General features: G+C 38.0%; 3 protein-coding genes across 6 annotated transcripts; all 3 read right to left on the reverse strand.

Annotated features, from left to right (window-relative positions):
• Positions 1-41: 41 nt before the first annotated feature.
• Positions 42-13927, reverse strand: LOC114529077. Of its 4 annotated transcripts, none has more exons than XM_028550803.1 (20): positions 13813-13927; positions 5366-5697; positions 5128-5210; positions 4725-4854; positions 4459-4533; positions 4299-4387; positions 3927-4000; positions 3763-3839; positions 3476-3559; positions 3168-3241; positions 2878-2955; positions 2729-2789; positions 2491-2575; positions 1970-2286; positions 1648-1798; positions 1490-1548; positions 1249-1332; positions 1103-1147; positions 495-584; positions 42-314 (listed from the first exon to the last, which is right to left on the reverse strand). In XM_028550803.1, the coding sequence occupies exons 2-20, from the start codon at positions 5663-5665 to the stop codon at positions 174-176; spliced, it is 2097 nt and encodes a 698-aa protein (XP_028406604.1). In that variant the 5' UTR covers positions 5666-5697; positions 13813-13927; the 3' UTR covers positions 42-173. The 4 variants fall into 4 exon arrangements, with proteins under 4 accessions (XP_028406604.1, XP_028406603.1, XP_028406606.1 ...); XM_028550802.1 differs by lacking the exon at positions 13813-13927 and adding an exon at positions 6387-6468; XM_028550805.1 differs by lacking the exon at positions 13813-13927 and having other exon boundaries at positions 5128-5136; positions 5379-5890.
• LOC114529079 lies at positions 6662-8072 on the reverse strand. The gene has a single exon (XM_028550807.1). It carries the CDS (start codon positions 7835-7837, stop codon positions 6842-6844), a length of 996 nt encoding a protein of 331 aa, XP_028406608.1. The 5' UTR covers positions 7838-8072; the 3' UTR covers positions 6662-6841.
• LOC114529078 lies at positions 8044-10079 on the reverse strand. Its single transcript, XM_028550806.1, has one exon. It carries the CDS (start codon positions 9784-9786, stop codon positions 8068-8070), a length of 1719 nt encoding a protein of 572 aa, XP_028406607.1. The 5' UTR covers positions 9787-10079; the 3' UTR covers positions 8044-8067.
• Positions 13928-18042: the final 4115 nt, after the last annotated feature.

Genomic DNA, 18042 nt, shown 5'->3' on the forward strand with positions numbered 1-18042 from the left:
CCCCCCCCCCTTCCCTCTCCACATGCACACACCAAAATTCCCCATAAAGAAGTGTGATTCACATATTGAATATGGCATCTGCTTAAGTAAGGATTGTACAGTTTTGCCACAGACCAGTGACTTGGTTGCAAAGTTTGCAATTTTGCATGCAATGCATGATGCTTGTTAAGGATTCAAGTGTCTAAGCTCAGGCGGCGTATCGACTGAGTCAGATTATGCATTGTACTATTCAGTGTTTTAGTTTTAAAGCTTTCCCAGTTAATCTTATCTTGAAGTCCCCTTTGAAGAGTTTCATCGTCTGGATAAGGCTGTTCCTGTGCAAAGGGAGAACAAAGCATTACTACACATGTAAAAACACAGGAAAATTTCTTAGGGTGATAGAAAATAGGAGTGAACGTCTGAACGTGCTTCACCCAACTAAAATACTCTAGTTGTCTGCATGTTAATTAATGTTCATCTCAGGCTCATCGGAACAGTTTATAATAGATCAGTACCTGGAGTAACAATCTTCGTTTCATTGCCTCGGTACAGTGACTGAGAAAGAACTTCTTTGAGATGACAATGCACTCGACTCCATTGCTTACCTAAGAAAAACACAGGAATAGTGCCATTCGCAGATGTACTTACTAGAGCCAGCACACTACTGCGAGCTAGCAGATGCCTTAATTTAAATCGGAACCTTTCATGTTAATGTTCTAGCGTACGTCACTTTATGCATGTTGCCCGTCATTTTCCAAGCCAGCTGATATCTTGATGACATATTTTTCGCCAATAAACACACTATACTTCTTTGCCTTATAGCCAGTTTACCGCATATTTTTTCACAAAATAACGAAGGCACTTTGCATCCAGCTTTGCACTACAAAGTAATCCCTCTAGCTCTTTCATTATTCCATGGCCTGGTTTACATATATTTCTCGACAGGCACATTCCCCGACAGGAAAATAACTTTGTGCATTAGTGACTACAGACAATGAGAAAATCAGTCCATCGCAGAGCTCTCGCGCTAGAACAGTCCTGGGAACTAGATCTAATTGTTTGCACACAATGCAAAAGATTGGCCGCCATGCATGCATGTCAAAATGATACCCCGGGAACTTACCAAGCTGAGACTCGGCTGCTTGTCAAAAAACATAAAATTGACTCCCTACATAAAAAGACAATTGTTAAAGACTAGCTTTGGGTATCGAATGATGCAATCGCAGGCATAAGCGCCCTGCCCTTGATAATATATAAAAAGTCACTCACGAATGTATCGCCCTTTGTCAAACTCGCGACCTCGACAAACACAGGTTTGTATTGATCATCCGCAGTCATCGGCTTCTCATCTTTCTGGATATAAATCGTGCATAAGATTAAGGGTTGTTAAAACTTCAAACTCGGAACTCTGAGCGCGAATAGGAAGATGGGTTGTAACTATTATATATAGTCTATTATCCGGCCTATTTATGTCAGACTTTCCAGTTATTCAATTGATTATATGAAGTACCTTCACGTCTTCTTCATCAAGAAATGAAAGTTTATTGGAAGGAAGCGTATCTTCTGGGTCTAAATATATAATTGTGTTTTATTTAGAATTCCTATGCTTGAAAGGTGAGAACCAAAATATATCCACGTTTGTGTATGCTGGCCAACTGATCGACCAACCTTGGCTTAAGGTGTCTTTGCTGGCTTTTGAAATTCGTCTTTTTGCAGGAGCATTGTTTTTACTTCCTAAAGCTGACCGAAGTTTGGACCAGGAACTGCTGGATTGAAGAGTTTTCTTACCATTGCCGACTGAAGGTAGACCAATTGATTCCTTGGTTGCATGTTGGGGAAGGAAAAAATAAATAGGCTTCTTTTATAATATAACACATGTCATAGAAAAACAATTATTCATTTAACTAGAGTGCAAAAGTCATATCCAACTTCTTCACAAGCTTTTCCTTCAAAAATTGAACTCTGGGTTCGAGGTTCGGCCAACTCTCACCTTTGTCAGTTTACTTGTGGCCGGAGCAGATTGCCGTCTTCCGAGCATGCTTTCATTGAGGCTTTCTTTACTTTCCTTTTTCCATCTATCCGGTATTTTTCCTCCACCAGGAGAAACCACTTGCGCTTTGGCCACCTCCTTAATGACGTCATCTTGCGTCATGTGACCATCGAGAGCGCTGTTGCCATGGTTATTACCAGGGTGGTTGCTAGGGTTGGGTGTTGAGGTGCCCGTTTTCGGTTTGAAAGCACTCAAAGCTGAGATTGTGAGCCGTAACTTGGTAAATTGATCCGAGGATTCCGCTATTCGGCTAGAGACTATAAAAGTAATGCGGTAAATATAGATAAAAAATGACTGTAAACAATAAACAGAAATTGAATATACAGTAGATAACCATTTCAATGCATATTAACGGCGCTTGAAAGAGTATAAAATGCAATGACTGAACTGCATGTTTATAGTAAAGTTTCTGGACAGCAGCTCTAATTCTTCAACGAAAAGCAAATTTCCACTTAGCCCACCTCGTTCAAATCCGACCACCCTTTCTTGGTGTTCAGTCAACCGTGATTGAACTTTCTTCAACTTCTTCAAAACCCGGCAGCTTCCCTGAAACAAGACCAATCATAGTTTCGTTGGGAACAAATTTCATTAATAGTACAAATACGTTAAATATAATGTATACTTATGTATGTAGCAAGTCTAGGTGAAATTAAAAAGACAACAGCCGTTGCTGGGCGAAGATTCAAATATTTAACATACTGATTTGACGACGTAAATCCAGTCAGAACGGTTGCTGTCTTTGACGAGAACTGCACCTCGCCTAAAAGATAAAAAGCAGAGTCATTCCGTTTACATAATTGCGAAAATCGCACGAGATTCATTTGCCTTGACACGATGACTTTACTTACCTGAAGAAATGAAACAGACATCGCTTAGGATTCACCGAGAGAAGTTCAATTGGCCATTCTTTCAAGAAGTTGATATTCCTGTGGTAGGGACAAAATGTTCAAGTAATTTTTGTGTCAAAATTCTGGACTGAATAGGAAGGTCTAACATTACAAGTACTCCTTGTGTTCTGATTGACGATACACTGGATCTATAGTAATTGACTAAAGAAATACCATAAATCGATGACAAGGATGGGAGAAGACGAACGTCCCTATGTAAACATAAAACTTTGACTTTGCTTGAATCATACCTGATGAATTCAACATGGTCTGGATCTGTGATCGTTTTCACTCCTCGCGATGCCATGAATATTTCAATGAAATCCTTAAATCAAGAAAGAACATGCATAATGCATTTAAAGCGATATTAGTCAATTTACGGCTTCTTGGAATGTTCGTGGGTTCGTGGCTCTCGACTTCGTATCGACAACGGTAGAAAACGAAGGATTTAGGATTGTACGTCCACTACACTAGTTTGGTTCAAACAGGATATTGGGACATTGTCCGAATGAGCATTGGAGTGAATTTCACAATGAAAAGTATCAAACATTATTTATACCTCTTTTGAAATGACCAGAAGTTCGCTGAACTCTCGTGTGATGATTGTTGACTGTCGTACAGTATCGTGAAGAATGGCCAGTTCCTAAATTGAATACACTCAATCACATGGGACAGGATAAGAAAATTGATCTTGTATGAGAGCACATTCAGAAAGGATTGCAAGGGGTTTATAAATAGTGATTTAAGACGTGAGAAGATCCGGAATGGTCGAATTGATGAAAAGATCTTGAGCCTTGACATCATGCCGTGACGATTCGTACAACACCTCATAGCTCTCTCACTCACCCCAAAGCTATCTCCACGTTTCAAGAAATGCACTGTTCTACTAATTTGGGTCTTTTTGTCCATCACGGTCACCACAGCTGGAATGATGAACAATTGTTATAAATAATTCCTGGGTATCCTGCATGTTTAGTGTGTAACCTTCAATAAGAGATCATTGTTCTTACCTGAGCCCGAGAGAAGAAAGTAGAAGGCCTGCGGTCGATGACCTTGTCTTATCAACACTCTTTTGGCTGCGTGGCTAAAAATAATGCACTTGATAAGCTGAAAGTCTCCCGATCTTTTGAAATTATTGTAAAAATTTGTTTGAAAATATTGGAAAATTGATCTTTTGAAAATGAAAAAACCAATTAGTTATTATTGGTCTCATAGTCACCCATCATCATTCTGGACCACCTTAATTCTTGGATGGTCATGGAAAGGCGGTAAATTCCCCATCCCGTGCCTCCCCTACCACAACCCAACCTATTTCTAAACGGCTTGAAAATCACTATGGATAGCCTGTATTCAAAAACATTCTCAATCTGTTGTAAACATACCATTCGTACCAACCAACTTGGATTAACTTCTGTTGCATACGCCGTGGATATTCTGAAAACGACTGGATATAACTAAGCCAGTATTTAACCTACAAATAGACGAAAAAGGTCAAATATCAAGTCAATACATATCAGTAACCTCGTTATAATGCTACCATACCTTAGCTATCTGTTGCTCAGTCCGAGCATTTGATGGCGAAGACAATACGTGTTTCGTTTCAGCAGAGACGTACATCTAGGCAAAGAAGAACAGTACAAGATGGTCATGAATGCTGAGCTATTTTTCAGGATTAATCTGATGCAGAGAGAAGAGGCTCCGAGAATTTACCTACACTTGAATAGAGGGCTTTTATAGTTTACTTTCATAATGCTGTAATACTTCAATAATTCAGACAGGCCGAAAGCAAATCCATGCATTATCTTTACCTTGCGATTTGCTTTGAAATAAGAAAGGTCAAAATAGAGATCACTGTTAAGCGTCTCCTTCTCTTGGTCTTCTCCTTTCAGATATTCTGTGAAAACCGTGTGTTTCGTCATTTCTGCCTTGGCTTTCTCGCTAAAAACAAAAAGCAGGCAATGAATGTCAGATTCACTGGCCACACTTGTCAATCAAAAATATGTTTCGTCCAGTGGCGTCGCCAGCATCGATAAGTGGGGTGGGCATATTCATATATTCATGTTCGCAGACCGTTAAAACAATCAATTTGAAAAGAAATGAATATATAATAATGCAAAACACGAATATATGAATAAGTCCACCCCACTTATCAAGCTTGGGACGCCACTGGTTTCGTCCACAAACAACATCACAACACAGCGGTATTCTTACTTTTGATGACTATAGAGACAAAGTGATGCGAAAAGTTGAATCAGTCTACTGGCACGACGAAACAGCTCAATTTTGGGAATATTCTATAAAAGCAATAAAAAACAGTTGTTGATCACAAAAGCGAAGACACAATTGGCATTAAGTGATGGTGAATATTATCATTACAAGATCAGTGGTTTTTGATAAGCTATGGCAGAGAATCTCGACCATTTGTTAGCGATTGTGTACCTGTGTATACCTTATCAAAATACCCTTGTGGTTCTGCATTCGTTACCAGCTCCTTGACCGCATCCAAATACGGATCATGTGATACGTTACTTGAAGATGAGCGCATTGTATATCGGGATTCTCTTCGTTTTCTTGCCATTGCGCTTTGACTCACTTTCCTATTTATCTGCGATACCTTACGCTGACGTCGTCCCTGTGTGAACTGGGAGAAAGTTCTCGGTCTCGTGACGATGCTGTCAGGGGTCAGGGTGTAGCTATCCCTTGATTTAGCCGTGGTGCGGCCCTCTAACTTGAAGCTGACCGCTGACATGATTTACACTAGAAGAACTTTATCGCCAGTTTCTGTAAATAAAGTTATAATTGTAATGTGTACTTACAACTGCATGCTCACTCACATGCAGTCACACTCATTAAGTTTGACATAAATTGTGCTATTTCTGTTCCATGTGAAAATCCTGATGTAATAATAATATCAACTTAATGTATGCTCCCGAGGGAAATAGTGAGTTTTGTTTTCCAAAGAGTCTGAACGTCGAGGGAAACATTGAGACTCGAGGGAAAACAAAACTCACTATTTCCCCAGGTAGTGCATGTACATTAAGTGTTTTGTTATATAGGAACAAAAACATGCATGTTACACAACAATTTCATTTAAAAAAGAACCGCTTTAGTGACTTAACTTTGTTATGACAAGAAGCAGGCAACAATTTTTCACTTGTTTCCCTGGCGGGAAACATTGCATTTATTTAAAGTCATGAGACTACGAATGAACCAATCACATTTAAAATACACAGGACCTATATAACAAGTAGAGAGATTTAAGGTAAGGGTATTTCGAGTGGAAATACCGCAGGAGAAACGCTACAAATTAAGAGAATGAAAACTACTCAATGAGTTTGAGTACAGGTGAGTGAGTTTTTCCGTTGAGCACTTGAGCTCACTACATTATAGGCCTGGTAATCACATTCATAATAACTTTCGCTGTAAAATCCGGGATTTTAGAATTTAGATCAAATTTACACAACATATACCAGTTTAAGATAATGCTAAATATGACACCACCGCGTCCCTGCAGCCAAGCCAAAATATTATGCAATGTAAACACCAGAGTTCAGTCGCAGTCGACTTTCAACGCCCTAGCTTTACAATCTTTATAGGTTTCTATTTCACGAAGGGTGTTCTTGCCTTTTGCCGTTAATCCCCCTACGCGTATATATAAGTGAACAAGTGCACAGCGTTCATCTATCAGTGCCTTGCGCAGCCAGGGGATACAACGATCTGTTACTGAACAGTTATCAAGGTTCAACTCAACCAGCTTGCAATGCTCAGTTGTTAAAGCATCTTCGCACAACATACGAACACCTTCGTCGCTTATACCACGATTATCTCTTAAATCCAATACAGTCAGCTTGCAGTTTTCATCTTTAAATAGTTCACATAGTGAAGGTATGCATGCATCAGTTAGTAAACACTTTACAAGGAACAGCTAAGTAAGCTTCAGTTGGCGACATTTAATAAGAGCTTTACACAACATTCTTACACTCTCATCAAGAATGTTATTCAAAGAGAGATTGAGAATTTTAAGTTCCGGACAAAGTTTCTCGTCAAGGACTTTGATGATCTCGGCTATTCCAGTTGAAGTTAGGCCATCGTTCTCCAGGGCTAATATTTCAAGGTAACTTGCATGTCCGCGCTTAAAAAAATCTAATATCGTTGATAAACTTTCATCTGTAGAAAGTCGACGAAGCTCTAATTTAATAAGCTCACTATGCTGGTGGTCCAATGTACACATTGATTTCATTAGTGCCTCAAAAAAAGGTTTTGCCAAGGGAGGATCTCTTAATTTGGATAATGTGACATCAAGACCAGGTGCCTTCAACGACAATTTTTTTATACATCTTTGTTGTAGCAATTTACAAAATTCCATGTAACTTTCATCACTCCAATCGGGTAACTTTAAGTATATATCCGTCAATTCCTTCATTTGTTTACAAACAAAAAACACCGCGGCCCACTCACTTGATGAAAGGATCCGTGGACCATGGTTGTAGGATAGCCTTAAAACATCATTCATAGCAGCTTTTTCGCAAGCCTCTTTAACAATATCTATATTGCCCGCTTCCCTCAAACATTTCATCACAAACACTGAGTTATTATCAGCACAAAGCTCAAGTTTATTATTATCGCCAATTCTGAAGCTTTCTGTGAACGCCAAAACACAATCTTTGTAGCGCTGGTACTCTTCTGTAGACATCTTCATTCTCTGGCCCAAAATTCCAGCAATAAATTGTAGCACCAAATGCCATTTACATGCATGCTTAACATTGCTAGAAATAAAATTCTTAATTTCTTCGGGGGATTGCGTTTCAGTCACGTTTTTCGCGGCAAGAAATTCTTGTATAGTCAAATGAATGAAGCAAAACTGTGCTTGAATTGGGAAAATAGGGTTGGACAAATTGTTTAACAAACCAGATCTTCTCATTTCTTCATCAAATAGTTCTTCATCGAAGACCAATTGCCCATGTACAATACCTTTGTATGCTCTGAATTGGAGATTCTTGATTGCTTCTTCATAGGACTGTTTGTCTATCTTTCTGTAGTGATGCTTATCGAAATGCTTTATGGCTGCCTGGTAAAGTTCAGTCGGTGTCGTTGGAAGAACAGCGGTCTCGGTACAGGGGTCACTAAGATGACGAAACAGTACGGTGGAAACTATATGAAGGAGTTTACTGGGATGTAACATAGATTTGACAAGTCCGACGAGGATTTTATGTGATTCCATATCTTTGGTTTTAGGTCACTTCCATCATGATTTTCACAAAATTTGCTCACATACTGTTCGATTTTTTCGGAGGTGAAACCGATGATTTCCGCATTTCTATCAAATTGAAACCTCGCGTAAAATTCATGTGCAGTTGGTCTAGTTGTAACAAGAATCGTTGCTCCCGGCAGAAAGTGGCCACAAATCAATTTGATGAAAAGTGAAATACCAGGCATACAAATATTAGGATCGTTTTGACGTGGTAGGTGATCTAAGCAGTTCTTGATGTCGCCATTAAATTCATCCAAACCATCGAAAATAAGAAGAGCTTTTTCCGGTTCTTTAGTTACATAATTAAAAATTTCTTCAGATTTTTCATCACGCAATCCGGTTCCAAAACTAAGGAACGTCTTAAGGTCATTATCTTCCCATTCGGTAAGATTAAACCATCTAAATTTAAAATAGAAAGCAATCTTATCCGAATAAAATTTATCCATTTTATTCGCCCAATCGCGCATAATTTTTTCCGTCAAAACAGTCTTTCCTATTCCAGGCCGGCCAACCGCTAGAATTTTACAAGGACGATTTCTTTTTGTATCCTGGTTGGGATAAAATAAATCTTTTACATTTTCCAGACGTATCGACCGTTCAGGAACTTTCATATAAACGTCAAAAATTTCATGTCTTTCCAATTCTGTTGAAGACCAAAGCTGTTTGTGAGAAGTTCGTCCAGTGTGAATAACAACGTCAATAAACAAATCATCTAAACCAGTCTTTGGTCCATAGATTATGTCAGGTGTTCGAGGCTGTTCTAAAACTTGTTTTTTGTATGAATCTATGCATTCTAAGAATGATAGTTTAAAACCTACACCTGTGTATCGCTTCCGAAAAAAATAAAGATTGATAAATTCAGAGTCATGAACGCGATCAACTCTGAGGCTTCTGGGAAATCGTAGGTAAAGATGGATAACTTCTACGAATATTATCAAAGAAAAAATCGCATTCAGTGCGCACACAACCCCTGCCCATAACTTCTTTTCCGACGCAGTCGAATTCTCACATGCAATTGTTGTATTATTCAACTGACTGACACTTGCATTCTTTGCTATCTTCAATGTCACATGACTCACATCTGATTCTGATTGATCACAACTGAATTCAAAATCGAAACCACTGCTGAAAAACACAGCATACTGCAGGATGGTAAACACTAGCCCGAATAACAAACGGATGACAAGGTGGTAAAAATAGAAAGAAAACACATAAAATGATCTCCTATCGTGTACTCGGTTTCCTGCTTCGGCGTCAGTTTGTAGTTCATGATCATCGTTTGAGCCGCAGAATTCTTCAACTCGTTTACGAACTGAGAGCGAATAGATAACACCGACAAAAATAGGAAACCAAATACTCAGGATGACAAAGGTATAAAATGGCAGTGGAGAGTTATACTTCTCTTCATATCTTGAATAACATGTTTTCTCGACGGTGGTCTTGTACGAGGCCGCACTTTCAGGGTCGACAGCGCAGTTAAATTTCGCAAACTCTCCGACTCTCAAAGCAACAACAATGCTTGTAACAACTAGGCCACAGAGAAGTTGAGCAATCAAACATACGTATGCTGGGATACTGAACGTCTTTGGTGTTAAATAGTCTTTAACTGCATCCAACATCTTCGTATTTCACAACAGACATCTTTCCAAATGTGTTTACAGGAAGCTGAGGTATGTGATTGTGACCAAACACCCTTTACTCATTGGCTTATACAGGATAAAACATACTCCGACAATCAAAGACATCTTGTAAACTCATCATGATCAGTAGCCTCAGTAAGAGAGCCAAGTTGGAATTGAATAATTGTCCGACAGTGACAGGTTTTTAGACGCAGACATAGGCACATAGCTGACAAATATATGTAAGCACAATGTATGTATAAAGGCAGCGTGTTGGTTTTAAATTACGTCTGTCAGTGTTAACCTTCTGACACGAATCACACGATGCGTGCATAAATCTTAAGACTATATAAACCAAAAATTGGGTTTGAATTATAAAATGAAATAAAACCATGGCTATACTACGGTGGCTCACAGGGGCCACCCATATAAATACGTAAATACCAATCCACAAAAATTCAAAACACAATTTAAATATTTCGAAAGGCACTTTACATGTTTTCAAACGCACTTTAAATATGTGCCAACACACTTTAAAAATTTTTAAACGCACTTTAAGTTTTCCAACACACTTTAAATTTTCCAACACACTTTAAATTTTCTAACACACTTTAAGTTTTCTAACACACTTTAAGTTTTCCAACACACTTTAAGTTTCTCAAACGCACTTTAAATATGTTCAAACACACTTTAAGTTTTCCAACACACTTTAAATTTTTGAACGCACTTTAATTACATGCGGGCTCATCGCATAATTACGCGCATGCGCAAGTCAAGGTTACTTTATTTTCTTTTTTATCCTGTCGTGCGCGGTGCGTTTTTTCACTCAATTTAAAAGCTCGCAGGAAAGCAGGGAGTCGAAGATATAAGCAGTACATGATTGATAAATATGAGTTGTGCAGGGTGCGAGAATGCTGCAGCTGATGCAGAAACGTACTGTGAGAATTGTGTATCGGAGAAAGAGACTACGGATCTTATTGTTAATTATTTTAACCGTGGATACCCATATGGAGCAACTGTTGTTCTTCTAACTAGTGCTGGTGTATCGACGTCTTTAAGAACACTAAAACGTCGTTTAAAGTCGTTAGGTTTAAAGCGAAAGGGGCAGGTCATTGATGAGCAACATTTACGAACAGTAATTCAAGAAGAAGTTGAAGGAGCACGAAGGCTGTCTGGATATAGAAGTATTTGGCATGCTTTGAGGCTTCGCCACCATATTAACGTTAGTCGTCACGTCGTAGCGAAAATAATGAAAGAGATTGGGGGTTGTTCTATGCGCATTCCGTACAGACTGTGGAACTGAAAACGTTCTTATGTGTGCTATGCAGTGCTATCTAAGGTCAGATGGTAATGATGAATGGGCTTCTTCCAAGACATGATAGAGCAAGGAATATTGGAAATTAGCAACACATATCACATGGAAGCATTATGGTATTGTTCAACAAGATACTTCAGGATGATTTAACTAAAGTGAAAGACCACTGGAATACCCATTATATACGCAAGCCCCAGAATGAAACAGTGTCTGGAATTCCTGATGTGCTGTATTTCCTTCCCAACTATTGTAGTGGTGATAGCTGTTTAATAGAGGTTTCAAAAAAAAATTGAATGAAATGGAAGAGAAGATCAACATAACTGATAATCGACGATGTAATCGTCTCGCCTTTCGCATTTGGACACCCTCTGGATCAATTTCTTTCATTATTTTCGCTACGACGTGACGACTAACGTTAATATGGTGGCGAAGCCTCAAAGCATGCCAAATACTTCTATATCCAGACAGCCTTCCTGCTCCTTCAACTTCTTCTTGAATTACTGTTCGTAAATGTTGCTCATCAATGACCTGCCCCTTTCGCTTTAAACCTAACGACTTTAAACGACGTTTTAGTGTTCTTAAAGACGTCGATACACCAGCACTAGTTAGAAGAACAACAGTTGCTCCATATGGGTATCCACGGTTAAAATAATTAACAATAAGATCCGTAGTCTCTTTCTCCGATACACAATTCTCACAGTACGTTTCTGCATCAGCTGCAGCATTCCCGCACCCTGCACAACTCATATGTCTCAATCATGTACTGCTTATATCTTCGACTCCCTTCTTTCCTGCGAGCTTTTAAGTTCAATTAAATTGAGTGAAAAAACGCACCGCGCACGACAGGATAAAAAAGAAAATAAAGTAACCTTGACTTGCGCATGCGCGTAATTATGCGATGAGCCCGCATGTAATTAAAGTGCGTTCAAAAATTTAAAGTGTGTTGGAAAACTTAAAGTGTGTTTGAACATATTTAAAGTGCGTTTGAGAAACTTAAAATGTGTTGGAAAACTTAAAGTGTGTTAGAAAACTTAAAGTGTGTTAGAAAATTTAAAGTGTGTTGGAAAATTTAAAGTGTGTTGGAAAACTTAAAGTGCGTTTAAAAATTTTTAAAGTGTGTTGGCACATATTTAAAGTGCGTTTGAAAACATGTAAAGTGCCTTTCGAAATATTTAAATTGTGTTTTGAATTTTTGTGGATTGGTATTTACTTATTTATATGGGTGGCCCCTGTGAGCCACCGTACTATACAGCAGTCGGTTGTATCGCTAGTTGTTATCAAAGCGTTTGAGTTTTTATCGGTAAAATTAACTTATGTTTTAACTTTTAATCGATGAAATTAGCCTGAATTAGGTAATGTCTGGGATACCACTTTGGTAACAATGTTTGACTTCATGCACTTACAACACTTACAAGTCAGCTTGTCATGTGACGATCACATTCACAGCAGCCCTGAGAATCAAATATCTGTCAGTAACTCTCATTACTGTATACGGCGATCATTGGAATAATTAATTACAACCTATCCTAAAGGCCCATTTACACTATGCATTTGTCGTATACGATTCGAAATCGTACCCTGGCGAATGTGAACGTATGAACACACGTACCAGCGTGACACTTTAAATTCTAACCTGAACAAAATTGAATGAAGATTGTGGCATAGGCACTCTTTTGCATTCCTCAGAAGTCAGAATGATAATTGCATACAACTTATCGTGTAGTCTAAATAGACCTTAAGTATAAATATTAAAGTTTATCGTGTGTGCTCATAACCAAAAATTCAGGACATTAATATCATAATGCCAGGATTTCGCAATGGAAGATGGCTGCCTTGTTATAATAGAATTCATATAAGCACGAGACAAAATTTGAACTGATTAAAGCAACTTCTATCTTACATATTCCAGTTGCGGACTAAATTTTTTTCATATTTATATCTTTATATATTACCTTTAACAGGTTCCTCAGTAAAGTCATTTGAGCAACTAAAACCATTATATTGCAAGTATATATATAATCGTGTGTCATGGCAGCTAGATTGTTAAAATTAATTGCGTAAATTGCATGATCCAGCAACTTAGCTGCAACAAAAGTTTCGCATTCGTACAAAATGTAATAATTGGTGTACTGACTTTTCCCCCGACTGAAAACATGTGAGCAATATCCGACATGATGTAGGAGTACTTTCCGACAAACATTACCTTTACATTCAGCAATGCTCTGTGTTATACTGATTCCTTAAAACGGTCAATAACTCAAGAAGTCATATTTCTCTGCAAAAATTCAGAAGTGAACGAGAGCTTATTTGTGCGTATATGCGTATTTTACCTACTACAAATGCAATTAAAGGAGGTCTCTCTCTATCGCTTCAAGCCGTACTGGACTGTGACTTCTGTCTCATTTAGCGATTGGGAGTAAGGTCAGTTTTAGAACACTGAAAGCTATAATTGTATCAGTGGTAATTCTCGTTTAACCATTTCATGAATTAGGCCTACATCTACAAGCACACACCATAAACGTTGTACTGAGTCTTGTTATAGAAAAAGAGATAAGAAATATTAATTTTCTAGGTTACTTATATTATACAGACACTGTCGCCACATCATGCAGATTAAACTAATATCGATTAACGAAATTTAAGCTATAAGTATAACTTTAAAGCGTCACTGAGAAGGATTTGCATAATGAAAAGAACAAGACAAATCTCACCTTTCTACCGTCTCTAACATGGAATGTTTTACCATCCACGAAAAGCTTTATGCGACTTAAAAATGGACTTGTAAGAATGATCTGACAACGTACAGTAAAAGCTAAAGTTGTTTAATAAACAAAACAAAACATAACCCTGCTTAGCCTCGCAGGAATGCCTACTTAATCCCAGCTTGTTTACTTTACGATTTTTTACAGTCAGCGAGCTTGTTTAAAAACAGTGTCGGCAAATGGAATATTAAATTTCCACTGAATACAGGCTACATGCAAATATCTTTCTGAACTGCAATGTAGCCTAACTCAATACAAATTTGGAATATTTGGCAAACGTTTGTAATTCAACAAACAGAAACATTTAACCGATACGGCTGGAATGATCGAGTTCATGAAATGTTTTACGTTTTATCTAACTCTCATTAATCAGAACCTTAAGCCGATATACGACGTCAGCGAAGACATGCACCGCAACGGCTAATAATGAAGAACTTAATCTTGGGAATTTTGGACGGCGTGCTCGCTGTTTACAACACGGCAAGCACATATTTTCGCGCCGGGAATTCATATAGTCTTAGGGAGCGGTCATAAAGTAACTGCTAGGGTGGGCCGGAGGAAATAAAGATGGGCCATGAAATTATTTTCATTAGTTTGGGTGGGCCATCAATTACTTTTTGTGAAAATGGATGGGCCATGAAACAAAATGCAGCCTGTTTGCACTCAATACATACTATAACTACTACACAACAATCCCATTAGAAGAATTACCATTTAAAATAACAAAATAATATATTCAAACATAATATCAAAATTTACATGATCCTGTTTAATATTTTTAATAGTTCAGTATTATTGGCATTAATACTTTGCCTGTCATATTTACCAGTATGATTTTTAAAAATATACATCACCCTTCCTCAGATTCTGATGACATAGAGTCACATTGAAGAAGTGATATTTCCAACGGTTTTTTAACAAAATAGTCAAGTGTACGTTGTTTTTTCCCACAAATGTTGTTTTTAGCTTTCTCTTGGCTTGTCAATACTTTTTGCTTTTCCAATGAAGTTACAATTTCACTTGCTTGTTCTAGAGCATCATCTTCAAAATAATTCTTGGCAATTAAAGTTTTCAATGCTGTCATATGATACCTTGGCTTAAGTTCTTTAATAGGTTCAGCACACAAATCAACTTGACAGATTTTTTCAGTACCATTCTCCAGTGACTTGTAATTAATTCTGCCACTTGTGATAATCCTTGTGACTTCACAAGCCCTTCCAAACTGTCGTTTGTGCACTTACACGTTCTTACATTGGGAGAAGCACTCGACGTTGTTGTAGTACATTGGTTTGCCGTATCTTTATCTGGTACTCCGTGTTTGGTTATTCAACTCAAAATTTCTATAGCAGATACAAATCGTTTTCGATGACCTGGCTTGTCATACAGCGCAACTTCTTTCATAACATCATTAATTTCCTCTGGCGGCATGTCCAAGAGTTGCTTTAAATCATCATAGCCAAGCTCCATGAACTTGTTGATATATTGTGAAAGATTATTCTTCTCAAGAAATGCTCTAATTTCATCCGCCATGTTGTTCTGACTTCTGAAAACCCTGTGACGATTGAGCCCAGCATCACAGAGCATGCTGAAAGTTGCTGAAAGTACAGCTGTTGCAGGGAACTACTTTGTATAAGGCTACATATAGTGGTACTATAAACGCATAAATATTAAAATGTAGATTTATTCATGATCACGATGGCGCAAAAAGATGGAAAATCCAATAGAATTCGTACTGATATCCGAGAAATCTCCCGTTTGTCAACGAATGTTGTTGGCTCCCTGCAAAATTCTAAGCTGGGTGCTGTAGAAGATTTATTAACTGCAAAGATTGAAGCAATAGACGAAAACAAATGCACGGCAGAGAGTGTTACTCATAGAAACAATCTTCGAGGGTTGAGGGCAATATTACAAGAACTTCTTTGTACTATTAATATTGGTATTAAAAGAGATATACGGCAATCTTTCATGCTATTTGACGAGGCACTTGCTTTATTCTTATCTTTCGACCCTTATCGAACAGCCGAAAGTCTCAAAGATCATCACTTAAAGAAATTCTTCAGGGAAATACTTTGTCATCCAAAACATGGACTACCCGTTTACGTCATAGGCGATCAATATGTTCTTTTGAGGTCACAAGACGTCGATTTAGAAGCTTTTATTGAAGATTTATTGGCAAAAGGTAGGTGTTTTATAGGTGTTTATTAATTATCAGGGGACAAAAATCTTGTTCCTTAAAGCCGCGTTTACAATATAGGCCTAGAAATGGCCTAGCTGGACCTGGTCTGGGCCTAGGTGTGAACAGTATTTATCTCGCCAGGACCAAGCATGGACCTGGTCTAGGCCACAAAATCCAGGCCAATAAAAATAAGGTAGCCTGGACAATGCCTAGGTCTGTAGTGTAAACGCATCTTTAGACATTTTCCAGTCAAATTTGTCTAGTATTAACCTGTCTATGTTTTTTGTAAAGTTTGTAAGCTGTAATATTGTATTGTCAACAGTCAGCCTGTAGTTTGAATGTTCGTACAAAGTACTGTCACAAATTCTTCATATTGTTTATTTTAAAAATTGTAGCACAAGATGATAAAGAGTCTAGAGTAACTATTTCACATGATCTAATCCAAGATATGCTCGATTCTGTGGATTCGGAGTGGGACAAAAAAGTTTTAAAAGTTTTGTTAGGGGCAACACAAACACGAACAGAATTGACTAGCCTTGGTATTGGAAGTCGTATTAAGCAGTACACAGAATGTGTCTTAAATACCCTAGAAGAGAGGAAAAAAACCAAAATACAAGCTGAGCAACTTGTGTTGGATGATCTCAAAAGAAAAGCTGAAAACATTTCCAAAAAGATAAATAACGATAAATTCAGATTATCCCAGAAGATACACAAATGGACTGAAACTCAGTTAAATGAACTTAGAGAGCAAATCGAAGATCTAAATGAGCAACATGCTCATACTATGCACCATATCCACAATAACAGTAGTAAAGGCTTCAAGCAGATTGTTAAGAGGAAGCAGAAAAGATTAATAAACGAAAGAAGGATTGGCATGAGAAAGACCTCTCAAGGTAGACCTCAGATGATGGATGAAGTAGACGAACACTATGTAATGCAATGTATAGAAAGTAAAGCTACAGCACATGGTAGGCGACATGACAATGTCATGTATCTTAATCACCGAGTGAAAAAAAAAGATTTTTTAAGGCTTGCCAATAGAAGCAGGATGTCTAGAGGACTTAGACCAATAAAGTCCACCACTACTGTTCTAAACAGGGCGCGCCCAAAATTCTGTAGATCCATTCAAGCAAGAAGGCACCTTGGTCTTGGTCTTTTTTGTTCTAAAAAACCACCCAAGCTCCAGGACAATGAAAATATCCTTACTCACCACCAACGAGCTTTCAAAAAAGGAATTTTAATGAAACGATGTAGAGAAAAAGATGGTGAGGGTTTGAAACATAACCTTTTCATTTCAAGAGATGATAAGGCATATATCTGCCCAGGAACTAGTACTGGTAAGCTAACTATAAACCTGTGTCACATGTAAAATAGAAATCATAATGGTAATATTTATACTTGACTAGCCTAGGGGGCTATTTGTCAAATACGATGTAGCTGCCTATATCTAATAAACCTCTAAGGAAATTTGTTCTTTTTTTACAAACAGGAATGAAAAGTGCCAGAAATGTCAGAATATACCAGCCATCTGACCCCTCAAAGCAAAGGGTCTTGCCTAAATATGACTTTCCTGAATATCTTGTAAATGCAACCCCTCGTGTAAACCGTATCATGTCATACGAGGTTGAACAGATTGATTCTAAAGATCAAGTGAAACTGATAGACAGCGATGTCATAGTATTTAATAGGCCTTAGCATTTCGTTGGAAGTAATGGATCGGTGTGGGCTTCAGAGTATATGAGGCTACGTTATGAAGTTCCCGAGCTTTTTGTTGTTGATAAAAGCAAAATTACCCAAGCCTCATCAACTCTTATCAGACTCACTGATCAAATGAAGTTGTATTGCCTAATGTCCAACAAAAGTGATGTAAGTCTAATTTCCCAGGATCCAAACTGTCCATATCGAAAGTATGAAGAAAAGCGAGCTGTTAATCTGCTTCAATACCTTACTCTATCTCAAGAAGCTATGACTGCGATGCCAGAGAACTTTGAAATGGTACCTAT

Source organism: Dendronephthya gigantea, unplaced genomic scaffold (assembly GCF_004324835.1).
Source record: "Dendronephthya gigantea isolate DGI-Jeju-01 unplaced genomic scaffold, DenGig_1.0 000053F, whole genome shotgun sequence".
NCBI classification, from domain to species: Eukaryota; Metazoa; Cnidaria; class Anthozoa; order Malacalcyonacea; family Nephtheidae; genus Dendronephthya; species Dendronephthya gigantea.

Excerpts from the sequence above, each read along its gene's own strand:
- LOC114529078 (XM_028550806.1), bottom strand. The coding sequence starts at position 9,786 with ATGTTGGATGCAGTTAAAGACTATTTAACACCAAAGACGTTCAGTATC.
- LOC114529077 (XM_028550803.1), bottom strand. The coding sequence starts at position 5,665 with ATGTCAGCGGTCAGCTTCAAGTTAGAGGGCCGCACCACGGCTAAATCA. Across the intron at positions 2,287-2,490 it reads GGTGGTCGGATTTGAACGAG|TCTCTAGCCGAATAGCGGAA; the intron begins GTGGGCTAAGTG and ends TTACTTTTATAG. Across the intron at positions 1,333-1,489 it reads TTGATGAAGAAGACGTGAAG|AAAGATGAGAAGCCGATGAC; the intron begins GTACTTCATATA and ends ATTTATATCCAG.
- LOC114529079 (XM_028550807.1), bottom strand. The coding sequence starts at position 7,837 with ATGAGAAGATCTGGTTTGTTAAACAATTTGTCCAACCCTATTTTCCCA.